The 13,153-nt window shown below is 36.0% G+C and overlaps 1 protein-coding gene across 7 annotated transcripts in view; it reads left to right on the top strand.

Annotated features, from left to right (window-relative positions):
- The window catches only part of PPP3CB (protein phosphatase 3 catalytic subunit beta), a 48,365-nt gene extending 35,591 nt beyond the window's left edge, over positions 1 to 12,774 (top strand). For 2 of the 7 annotated variants that reach the window (XM_060125318.1, XM_060125319.1), the window contains 5 exons: positions 1,911 to 1,937; positions 4,005 to 4,089; positions 4,821 to 4,918; positions 9,719 to 9,748; positions 11,159 to 12,774. In XM_060125318.1, the coding sequence (XP_059981301.1) occupies positions 1,911 to 1,937; positions 4,005 to 4,089; positions 4,821 to 4,918; positions 9,719 to 9,748; positions 11,159 to 11,337 (419 nt within the window). In that variant the 3' untranslated portion in view covers positions 11,338 to 12,774. The remainder of the gene's footprint in view (positions 1 to 1,910; positions 1,938 to 4,004; positions 4,090 to 4,820; positions 4,919 to 9,718; positions 9,749 to 11,158) is intronic. The other 5 variants (XM_060125316.1, XM_060125313.1, XM_060125314.1 and 2 more) reach the window with 5 other exon arrangements.
- Positions 12,775 to 13,153: the final 379 nt, after the last annotated feature.

Raw genomic sequence — 13,153 nt, 5'->3', positions numbered from 1 at the left:
AAAATACACTGAGTTCCATCTTTGAATACTAGAAATAGATCTCCCTTCACTGCCAACATGGCAGGTGCAATTATTCCACATTTATTCACCCTTACACTACCAAGTATTAAGAGCAGGGACGCCAAGAAATTTTTTTTTTTTTTTTTTTTTGCGGTACGCGGACCTCTCACTGTTGTGGCCTCTCCCGTTGCGGAGCACAGGCTCCGGACGCGCAGGCTCAGTGGCCATGGCTCATGGGCCCAGCCTCTCCGCGGCATGTGGGATCTTCCTGGACCGGGGCACGAACCCGTGTCCCCTGCATCGGCAGACGGACTCTCGACCACTGCGCCACCAGGGAAGCCCAAGAAAATTTTCTGAATATGGGTATGGGAGTTTGCATCAAGGAATGAGAGTGGCGTGGGGGAGAAAGAACCTTGAGGAATGGAGGAAAGGGGAGGAGTTTAGGATAGATACTAGGATGGGATAGGGAAAAGAGCTACTAGAACTACATTTGTTTCCCTTTCTTACACATATTCCCTTATTTCTTCCCCTTAACCCTGTCTTTTCTTCTTTCCTTTGAGCATGATAGCATACCTTCCCTCCTCTCCTTCCCCTTTTCCTACTCAGCGGTGGAACCATGTTATGGACTGGGCCTGGGAAGAAATCTGACTTAGAAAGAAAACTTGTTGGGTTGGGGATTGCTGTGGAGACACAATAAGGGTTTAGCTTTTCTGTGGGGGAAGGGAAAGAACAGGATTGGACATTTCCCACTGGGAGGAAGGAAAGAGTAGATTTTGCATATTCAAGGCTGAAATTGGCTAAAGGAATAAGACTTTCTTTCTTCTTAAGTGATGGCCTTTGGTATTCTGTATTGTTTAATGTACATGTGGGTTTATTTTTAAAGGCAAAAATTTGCATAAACATATTGCATGTGTAAATGCACATAGTGTTCCTTTTAGAGGTGTTATGTAATCATTAAAGGGAATTTCTGAACACTGATTTCTATGATATTTAGAATGCATACTGTTTCTTTCAGTTATTTATCTTTTGTCTTGAGTTTGGTAAAGGAAATACATAATCCATATGTGTTATAGTTTTACTAAACTAAAACTTTGCATTTCCTATAATGGAATCATGTATCTCAGCATTAGAATGGAAAGCTCAAATGAGACATCTCTGCTGCCTACTCTAAGAGCTATTACTTGCTTTGAAACAATCTGTTGCTATTTGTGCAAAAAGATGTCCCTAAAACTCCCAGATTGGACTGGGAACAGACAGCACATACTGTTGATCCTGAGTATGTGCAAAAGTTCCACAATTCTGATTCAAGAAATTGTGTGCTCTGGTTATTATGGAGTGTGGGAGGCTTAGCCTTTCCTTTATTGGGAGTGGGTAAGGTTTTCCACTGAGGTAGTTTATAAAGTTACCTACATTTCTCTGTGTATGCTACAGATTTTGCAGATGTTGGTGTCCTTGAAGAACCACATGAGTTTGTATCTCATTTGTGTCATTACCTTTCACTTAACATACTTCCATGGGTGACACATTTCCTTAAGGGTATTAATATAAATGTGCGATTGTTGTTAGCACAGTCTTTTATCAGTCTTATGTGTTTTCACGTGTTTTTTTCTGTCCCTAATTTGTCTACTTTCATCAAATATTATAGTCATTCTGTCCATAATTTCTTCTGAACACATATCTTTTAAGAAATCTTTCCTTTAGAGCTCTACCCAGTGGCATCCCTCCTTTATTTGCCAGATCTTACAGTACTACATTTTTCAAATTTCAAATATGAGGACCTTCATTTTTCTCCCTTTCTTTCTACATTCATTCTTCAGTACCACTGCCAAGTTAAATCTCTATCTTTTTATTTGTCTCAACCACCTTTTCTCCATCATTCACTTCCTTTTTTCTGGACTCTCCATCTGAAGAACGGCTCATATATGGCAATAAAAAAGGTACAGACCAGACAGAGTAACATTGTTTTGAAATATGACTTCATAAGTTATTCTCATGTCCATGTAAGTTTGTGTATTCATTAAGTATACTTATGCAGAGTCCTCTTGGGCCTTGTGCAAATTTAGTTTAAGTTTTATCTAAGTTAGAATTTGATGTTTTTAGAAGTCATATTCCAAGATATCTGTCTTTCTGTGCATGGAAATATTTTTCCCTCTTTTTCATTCCTCTTGTTTTAAAATTTCATTCTTTTGCTTATTTGTAATGTTTTGTACTTTTCCCTGCATGACTAGGGGTGTTTGATTGTCTGTCTGATTCCCCAAAGTAATTTTACTGTGGACATTTACTTTAATATTATGCATGATGTGTTTGTAGACTGATTTAAAATCCTGATTTGTAAAGTGTTTTTATATTCCAGTGAATTTTTAATTTGAAATCAGTATAGTTTACATATCATTCAGTTTTATAGATATATAAATTAAGGCTGAAAATGTGAATGTATCTCATTACAGCCATCCTCCCCCATCTCTGTACTCCTCTCCCCCAGTCTGGCTATTTCAAAAATTCTGTCAATTTTAAAACAAAATATATTAATTTATTTGAAGAGAATCAGACTTACCCTATGTCCTTGGACAAGACACTTAGTAAAGTTAGTTTCTTTGTCTATAAAATGAGGAAATTGAACTTTGCAGTATCTCTAATGTCTTCAGATTCCAATATTCTATGATTTTGAGATTTTAAGTAATTTTTTTGGCATCTTAGAAATACCTGTGTAGTACCATGGACCTACACAGTTTTGGATTTGTAAAAGCTATAGCTTCAGCACTCATAATATTACACTTAGAGCATCATAAACATGGTTGTGGAGCCTGTTTTCTCTAAAATATGTCTTTTGTTTTCATCTTTGAAATTGGATCTCTTTTTCTGTTTCCTTGCAGTAAGGTCCAGTCATCATCTTAGTTTTTAATTATATGTATTTGTGGACTGCTTGAATTTTAAATAAGATGCTCTAGCCCAAAAGACTTTTGGTTGTTCAGACCTCTGTGTACCTAAGGCCCCTTTTGGTCTAGTGTCTTTAGCCTTTCCTTAACCTTCTCCTCAACCATGGTGCTTCCATATGTTTGTTTTCATCATGTTGAAGCACAGTTCTAAGGAACCACACTCTTGGGTCCAGAGTGATTCTAGTTGCTGTATATGAGATAACAGGACTGAGATTGTTGTTGTTCTTTCTGGAGGCCAAGGGAAGGAAGATAGCAACCTCTGAGTCTTTATTCAGGCAAAGATTCAGTTATTTTGATATATTCTCTTCTGTATCAGTGATAGGCAGTGCAGCTAACCATTTGGAGATGAAGCATTAGTGATTCTTTAGCCATGTTTTTTGGGGAGTCTTTTCTCATTGCTCACTCTCCTTGTGTCATACCCACCTAGGGATGTAAAAGCTTGTATATATTTGCATGACCTTAGAGGACACTTAGTCCATGAGGTTGAGATGTACATTGTTGAAATGCTACTATGGTCCTTTGTTCTGGGTCACCTGCCCAGTAGTCGCTTCATATCACTGTTTTCAGACCAACTTTGAGCAAGGAAGCTTCTTTTGTCATAGTATGATGGGATATTTCCAGCCTGCATGTTAAAGGCTTTTATGATAATCAAACAGAAGTCTAAAGGTTATGACCAGTTCTAGTCTGTTAGTCTGCATGCCATAGGCTCTCATGAGAATTAAACAATGACTGTAGAATTGTTACCATTTTTTTGTCCTCTGGTTTGTGATACAGGTTGGACTCTAGTTTCTTTCCCATTGCTGTTTTACTGGTTAGTCAGTAGTGTGAGAGTGATAAAGTTGGCTGATTACTTTTCAGTTGTATCTGTGTCAGATCCCAGTATTAGATCAGTGCTGAGCTAAACATTGAAAGAGAAGCTTTTTGGCATGAGTTCATCTAGTTTCTTCCATGTGAGCTGGTGGCGAGGGGCTTGGTGTTGGTTCAGATGAGAGTGAAGCAGGCTAATAGAATGGTACAAGTATGGATGCCCTAAACTTGAGTCTTTCTTTCTATTTATTCCATTGAAAGTAGGTTCAGCTGCAGCCCGGAAAGAAATCATAAGAAACAAAATTCGAGCAATTGGCAAGATGGCAAGGGTCTTCTCTGTTCTCAGGTAATGATATATTTTCCCAATGATTTGTTTTACAGAAATCACTTTTATTATACTTTATTATAAGCGGTGTCCTGTTTGATATCTAAAAGCAATATAGTAGCATTCTTTCTATAAAGAAGTTGTATACTTACATGTTGAAGAGGGGAACACAGGTCCCTTTGAAACTAGTATTTTTGACCCTTGTGATTATTATTGTTCACCTTTGGCATCTCTTGTCCTTCTGTGATGAAAGTATTAGATCTACACCTTAAAATTAGAGCATAATAAGGAGGAGGGGGCACATTTTAGAGTGTTCCTGATGAACTTGCTCATCTATAAAGGAAGTCCTTTTTGCTGGAGTCACAAATTGTCTTCCTGGGGTTAATTCAGGAAGACCAGGTTTAAGGGTGCACATGAATGGGTTAGTCCTTAAAAATTTGTTTGCAAAACTGCTTATATCAGACATGAAATACCATATTTTATCAATATTATGATACCCATTGGTGATGAATCTCACCACATATTTAATAAAGCTTTTCAGGAAGAACAATATATGTCTCAGTTGTACGGCATACCCTCATATCTGAAACATTTAAAACGTGGAAAAATGTATATCTTGGAATTGAGGAAAATATGGTAATAGCAATGAATGTCATAAGTTACATACATGGCCTACATCTGGGCCCCATCTCCTCTTTTAACCTAAGTACTTGTTGGAAGTCTCTGATCTTTGTTATATCTCTCTGCTATAGGGAGGAGAGTGAAAGTGTGCTGACACTCAAGGGCCTGACTCCCACAGGGATGTTGCCTAGTGGAGTGTTAGCTGGAGGACGGCAGACCCTGCAAAGTGGTAATGATGTTATGCAACTTGCTGTGCCTCACATGGACTGGGGCACACCTCACTCTTTTGCTAACAATACACATAATGCATGCAGGGAATTCTTTCTGCTTTTTAGTTCTTGTCTCAGCAGCTGATACAAGCAGAATACTATATGATAGGTAGTGTCTGATTAATAACCTGACCAGGCCAGAAAATGATAAAATGGGTATTCCTTTCAATTGAAAATAATGATCGGTCTCTCAGCTTTTCATGAAATGATATGGGAATAACTCATATCATAATGTCTGAAATATTTATTCGTTTGTCTAATGCACCATTTTCTTTTTAAAGCTTCAGTTTCAGAATGTGAATCAAGGATATCCATATTACTTAAATGGAAATGTAATTCCAAGTTTCTTATTTTTTTATCTTTCTAATTTATGTAATTGTATTAGACTGTGCTTACATTTTCAGATGTTAATTTTAGAATTAACAATCTGCTTGAGCCCCAGAACATTACTTATGCACTTCACTTGCCAAAACATTTGTGCAAGGTTTTGTACCCTGGTAAATGATGCCAAAGTTTGTTTTCTGTGGTGTTTGTCAAATGTTCTATGTATAATTGACTGTCTGTAACACGCTGTTTCCTTCCTCTGCAGATGTAGCTGCTTTCCTAAATCTGTCTGTCTCTCTTTAGGTTAGCTGTATGTCTGTAAAAGTATGTTAAGTTAAATTACTCTATCAGACACTTGTCTTGATGTAGAAGCAACTTTGTAGCACCTTGTTTTGAGGTTTGCTGCATTGTTGCTGTACTTTGTGCATTCTCAACATGAATGTAACGTTAGACATTAAGTCATTGTTATAAGGGGTGGAATTTAAATCCTGTAAGTCAAAATTGAAAGGGTGTTATTAAGTGTGCCTTTATTTTGCATGAAAATAAAAAGAATTATACGTAAAGCATTCCTGTAATCTGGCTCATTGAATATTTTATATTTAAAAAAAAATCTTAAGTTTTTTTGGAGTAAGTATTTGTGTAAATACTGGGTTAACTTTTTGAAAGCCCATTACAGATTAAATAGAAGAAAGTGATGTGAATGTTATAGACTATACCCAATAACTGAAAGTCTAGATTTCTTTCCCTTGTGGTTGGAAAGCAGAAAATGTGATATGTAAAGCCTTAATTTATGTTTTATTGTAGTCACTTTTGACAGCCCTCCAAGGGTCATTGTTGTATTAAAACAGGAAGCAACAGATCTGATGTCTTCTCAGTCATGTTTGGTGTTGTAATTAGTCAAATTTTTAAGGCAAAAAAATAGGAAATTTTAATTTTAAATTTTGAATAAATTTAAATTAGATTGACTTCTCACAATTTCATTTCACTCGGTCTCATAATAAATGCTTAAATAAATAAAAAGAATTTTTCTGTAGATAAATAATTTCTACTTGTAGCCTATACATGTTCTATTTATATGTTATTGTGTTGTCTGCTACCACTACTGGTATATGTGAGATATATAAGTATGTTTTGAAATTATATCTTCAAATTTTCATTTTGAATGAGGTTTCTTTCATTGATTTAAAAAAAATCTGCTCTGATTTTCTTTATATTTCTTGCCCTTCATTTTTCTTATTATCTTGTAAACATTAGGAAAATGAGCAAAAAATAATTTCATTAAAACAAATTAAGAAGACCTTAAACATTCAATAAAACTAGCAAGAATGTTAATAGAAAAGGATGAATTTTAATAACTTGAAAAATGCCATATCCTTCCTCCTGTTTGTTCAGAAAAGGAAAAGAAAACCTAAAGGGTCTCACACTTAAGTAAATCTAAACTATGGTCATCTCTCAGTTATCCTTGGATATTTTGTTACTTTTATGTTGTATCCACAGCGAACCTTTCTTTCAGATTTCGCAATTAGTGCCTGCTAATTACATGCTTTGTTGAGAGCTCAGCACATCTATTTATTCTTAATTTGCATGCAGCCTGAAGCTCAGTCTTCCAACTTTGAAATCACCCCCAACTGCAGGGAAGGATTGAAAGACAGCTTTACTGAAGGGACTGTCTATTCCCGGCGTAGAGTGAGTTACTGGATGGTGCTGAGCTTAAGGGGTCCGATTTGGGAAACTAGATAGCTCCCTAGCTCTGCCAGCAATGGATCTTGATCGTGTGGTTTACATTTGGTTGAAGTGATTTCTCTATCATAAGACAAACCCATTTTGAAACAAATAACAAAACTCATACAGAAGTATGATCACCCATGTGATTTTTAAAAATTTATGTAACATTTAAAATTTTAGTAGACATGACCCCTGACGTGAATACCTGAGAGCTAAGTATTGCAAAAAGAAAGTTTTAAAATTCTAAGACCTCCGTCCTATTGTCAGAAAATAGAAATTGTCTCATCAATAACTTTACAGTTAATTTATGATATTTCTCAAGTGTTTTTACAAACTGCATAACTCTGTTGGAGTAGGATTTGATAATCATATTTTATGTGCATTTTCTTCTTGGAAGTTTGATTGGGAGCTAGCCATTATAATGCTACCTTCATGAGGACCTATATGAGAAAATATGTGGCCATCTATATTATAGTAAGGTCAATTCCTCTTGATCACTTATCCTGTGTAGTATTGAGGAACACAGTTTGAAACAGCATTACACTCAAACTTAGTAAGGTCATGTCAAGATGCCCCATAAAACTGAAAAAAATTGAGGAAAAATAGTGCTTTTCAGATAGAATTTTGCAAGTATCAGATCTCTTTCTTTCCAGCTTAATATGTAAGCTTCAAATGATCTTCTTTGAATTCTAAGCATTCAAACTTAACATGGTATGCAATTTTGAGTGTGATGTACATTTTGTGTCCTAAAAAGCATTTAGGAGCATTTAGAGGCCTTGGGAAAGAGCAGAGAATATAAATTGACCTAGAAAATGCATATAAAATTAAAAGCCCCCAAAAGTGTATTGTCATTTTCATAATTTGAAAAAAATTTTTATAGACTTTAAAACTATTGACATACTAAAATAGATACTAATTCTTACAGTGATAATCAGTTTTTCATTTTTAATTTATTACTATATATAAAATACAAATTATGAAATATCTCATATAAAATCACTTCTGTTACCACAAGCTCTTTAAAACATAGATTCTGATAGGCATTTTATTTTTCCCTATTTAATTTCTAAATTATAAAGAAAATAGTCCATGTTTTGAAGAATAGGAATTCCAGGGCTGATCCAGTAGAGGTGGGTCATTTATCCCAGTTTTCTGTCTGGACAAATTCCAAGAGTATTTTCCAAGTGTACAGGGCTAGATTTTTTAAATGGTGATTTAAATAAGTACAGTGGGTATACAATAAGTATATCTGCTTTAATTTGTAATATGATTTAACAGTTGAGAAAAATTAATTCTTCCTTTATTCAGTGTTTATGCTCCTTTTTTGGGAGTCCCCACTTTACTATCTGATTGAGATTACAAACATCTAATTTAGCCTTCTTTAATTCCTTAGATTCATCAGTGTCCTTTCACATTAATAACTGCTTTGGATAAATTTTATTATTTCTAAATCATGTGTACTGCTAAAAGTTCATTTTAGGAATAATTATTCTAATTGGCCTTATCATTGAAGAAGCAAAGTAGAAGGGATGGAACATTATCAATAGTATGAATTTGTACACTTTGGGTAAAGTAAGAATTGAGACTTGGCAGTATTATCAGGCAATAATGTCCTCTGCAATCTTTGGTCCTGGTCCTCAGTGTGAGTGCTTTATACAGTTTGAACCCAGAAATGAACCAAAAGAATCTTTGACTACAAAAATATGTATGACTAAATATGTTGCAATTCTCTAAATGGGCCAGAGACAAGCTATACCAAGAATGTATTTCTCATTTATATGACCTGTATGTATGTCCATATCATGAAATGAACAGGATTTATTGCCAGTAAGACCTCAGTTCTATCTCTTGATTCCTCTCTAGTTGGTAGATGGGCTTGAAAACATGCTCAGTAGCCTTCTTATTGTCACTTGAGGCTGTTAGTAACTGAGGTAGATTTGAGTTCGTGATACACTGAACATAAATGGATTTTTATATATGTTACATGTTGATATCTTTAGATATCTTTAGATATTTGGAACACCAGTTATAATAGAAAGGACGTTTCTAGTAGGTAAGAGGAGTCCTTTTAGATTACCCACAGAGGACAGCACTATGGAACTGTTCTAATTAGAGTAATTCACCAAGTTTACTGACCATAAATTTCATTGTAGCCATACCAACTTTTGCAGCTTATGCTTTGCCCTATGAATTAGAAGTGACAGGAAAAGCATTGCTGACCCCTTCTAGTTTATATCTTAGGGGACCAACTGGTGATAAGTTAGACATGAAAGAAAAGAATCTCATTCTGTTTGCTCTACTGCAATTCTGCCATCATAATTTCACTCTAGAGAATTTCCTTGTGATTGTGATGGATGTGACATAATAAACATGTTGGAAAATTCTAACGTCATCAAAATACTGAATTCAAGATGGGTAATTAATACTAGTGTGCATTTGCATGGATGCTGAGGTGTCTGTGTTTACAATAGGTCTATGTGTTCTGTGCTCTGAGCGATGGTGTCTTAGTGCTGTGTGTAAACTGTGCTGTGTCAGGAATTGGGGGATTGGATGGGGCTCTCTAATATGGGTACTATATATGTTAAATTGTAAATGATAATGTAGTATGGGGTACTGTTATATTTTAAGTAATCATTGCCTTTTCTGCTGTACGATATGACCCTTCTCATCTCTCTCATTCATTTTGCATGCCTCTGCTCACTTCTGTACAGCCACAGTTGAGGCTATTGAGGCTGAAAAAGGTACGATCAGAGTCCTTGCACTGGGCAGAGATCTGTGGTGTGTGGGTGGGCATCAGTGAATGTCCTGTGGGTGTGTCTTACTTCTAGCTTGCACAGTCCAAGATGAATCAGACTCACTGACTCATCAAGTTTAACAGTCATATCTTTTTCTTCTTCTTCTTTTTAAATCACAAGGACTGAGTTCCATAGTGACAATTTGGTTTTTTCCCTTTTCTAGTATAGTAATGCGACCAGCATTTAATGTTCCAGAATTCTTTAGAGTACAGCATGTTATGGTATAATATTATAGCATTTACAGTTGCAAATAAAGATCTGTTCCATATTTTGCATGATTCTGTGCTACTCAGATTTTTAAATTCTGAAGTGCAATCCTCTCTAGATGTAGGTTTGGTATACTCATGATATAAAAATGACATACTCATTTTCAGTAATTCACCTGAGAGTGCAGAGTTGTCACTGTGATTTTGTGCTGCAGTCTGGGCTAGTGTTTGCTGATAATATTACATCGCGTATATCATGTATTGGGTTGGTATTCCACGTTGCTGAAAGCTTTGCTGCCCCAACCCCTTACTTGGTTCACATGCACAGACTCTGAGTCCCAGGGATTGCATATTAAAGCAACCAAATTATAACCAATAGTATGGAAATTTTTTTAATGTACATTTTAATAATAGAGGATACATCACTCCAGATGAAGTGAATGAGAAACCATAACAATTGGAGGAGGATTGCCGTTTATTTTGATTTGGGTTTCCAAAGAACAGGCAGTGAATGGCCAGTGAATTAAGGAAAACATCTCCTAAAATATGGAACTATAAATACGTTTTACAATCTGCCAAACACAGATCTAACTCCTGGAGGCATTTCCTACCTTTTTCATTTCATATTGGTGGTAATGGGGCGATAATACCTTGACCTCCAAGGTAGTTCTGATCTGCTAAATTTTAACTTTCTTTTCTTCTCCCACGCTCTTGGTACAGATTTGTATGTTGAGGATTAACCTTGTTTAGCCTCCTCACTTGCCCCTACTCTTGTTGCTGCCTTACTGTGATAGTCACTGGTGATCTTAGGGCCTGAGGTAGGAGATAATTGATGTAGTAGAAGTCAGGTTGAGACCCTGAGACCATTGCCTGGAGGTCTTGGGGGCAGGGGAGGATTATTTTTGTGTGTGTGTGTTTTTTAAGGCTATGTAACACTTGTCGTCTATGAAGCTGTCAATGTTTATATTTAGGTTTAAACATTTCACATTTTTAAGGGGAAATCTAGAATGGGGATAGGCTTCAGTTAAAGTAAGATTTAAATGTTGCTATGTACAACTAATTTCTTTCTTCTTAAAAATCATTAATTATGTTTTTGAAATCTCAGAAATGTTTTTCAATTACTGACGTATCAAATTTGCATTTTGTTAAGCAATACGAGGATTCTCTCCACCACATAGAATCTGCAGTTTTGAAGAGGCAAAGGGTTTGGATAGGATCAATGAGAGAATGCCACCCCGGAAAGATGCTGTACAGCAAGATGGTTTCAATTCTCTGAACACCGCACATGCCACTGAGAACCACGGGACTGGCAACCATGGTGCCCAGTGACCCACGGCTTCCCAGGGACTCTCACAGCTCGGGCCCCAAATGGACAGATCACCCGAGGAGCTGGAGGGGTCGGTCAAGCTGACTGTAAATGTCACAGTCCCTCTGGAGAAACCATTGTGCTTTTGAGACCCCAGCCCCCTTCCTGGATGGAGGCTTGAGGGCCCTGGGACATGTGCTATCTGATAAGATTGGGTCATCGCTGCCAAGGTGGAGAGCAGTGAGCAAGGGGCTTGGGGCAATTTCCAGTGGAGGGCAACTACACCTCCATTTATGCTTGTGGTTCACACATTTAAGTTTACAAATGAGATTTCTTTTTCCCCTCAGTAGAATTAGATTTTGTTTTTCAACCATAACTTCAAATACAATCCTAAGAGATAATGTGGACTTTTTTTTTCCCCCATGAAATGTCTTTAACGGATGAGTTAGCATGGTCTTAAAATACATTTCCGAGGTTACTAAGCTGTGTTTTGAATTATGGGCAAAATGCTGAGAAACCCAGTTGGCATTTATACAAAATGCTGACCTCAGGTCTGTAGTTCCTAAATGTGGCTAATTCTGTAATATAGTCTTGGTATTTTTCAATTATGAATGCATAACCTATTTCTAGGCAGACTCTCTTACTTGTACACAAATCCAAAAACTAATTTAGAATCTTTCTTGCCCAGATCTTTTGAGATTTACACCCCAGAGATTTAAGAAGAAAATCTCTAAATTTCAGAATTATGAAGAATTACAGAATTACTCATTTAAGGTACTTTAAAAGAAGTTTGTACATTGTCAAAGTAAATTTTAATTCAAATCATGTCTGTAAAACTTGACGTATTTTGTGTATGCATGTTTTCATTTTGCAAATATTTAATATATAGACCTATGATGTACAGGTACGACATGTATAGGTTACCTAGATGTTATGAGAAATTTTAGTTTACTGTGAGTACTCAAGTTGCTTAAATAGCCACCAGGGTGATTTACTGCTGGCTTCCTATCATTTTATGTTTTGATGCAAAGGAAATTTTAAAATGTTCTGGAAGTGTTTTTGATTAAGCAGTGCAGCATAGAAGCAACAGTTCTGTTCAGTCATTCAGATGTTAGTGGAAGCATAAAAGTCAAGACTGCATGTTGAACATTTTCTTTTGATAGTTACAGAACTGCTTGGTTAGACTAAATGGAACCATGTGCTAATTTTTCACAATTACTGACCTGTATTGATTGCCACAGTAGTTTGGTATTTCCCTTTACTTTGGTGGCCTGCTTCCCTCATGCCCTGGAATACAACTCAGAGCTCCAGGCAGCGGAACCATCTATTGTTTGTTTGCCAGAAAGTGCACCCTGTATGGTCTCCTTTCTAAGTTGGAAATATTATGCATGTGCAGGACTATTTGAGTATTTTATAAACAGTAGCACACAATAAATTCCATGCATGGGCCGCTGCTCCTATCTCTGTGTTGGGTTTTATTTGGAAGATGTAGTCTGATTTGACCTCATGCAAATCAGAAAATCCTGTTAGTAGAATTGGGATATTCAGAGAAAATTATCTAATGGGTAGTTCATGGTAATATGATGAATTAAATTCTTGTCTTCATAAATTTTTCCTTTTTTTTCTTTTTTTTTACTTTGCTTATACTTGTTTTACATGAGCATTAGTAACTGAGCACTCTGGGTGCCTATTATAGGCCTAAATCTGTTATTTAAAATCAGTGTTTCACTTAACTTTTAACTGAAAGAAAATGTTATTGTCTAGAATTTTGTTACAGTAGTATTTGGAATTTATTAAGTTTTAACAATAAGAAAAGAATAATACTGCATTTTCGTTCTT

The sequence above is a fragment of the Lagenorhynchus albirostris genome, chromosome 16 (assembly GCF_949774975.1).
Source record: "Lagenorhynchus albirostris chromosome 16, mLagAlb1.1, whole genome shotgun sequence".
Lineage (NCBI taxonomy): Eukaryota > Metazoa > Chordata > Mammalia > Artiodactyla > Delphinidae > Lagenorhynchus > Lagenorhynchus albirostris.
The sequence above is the reverse complement of the archived record's forward strand: the minus strand, read 5'-3'. Positions and strand labels throughout refer to the sequence as shown.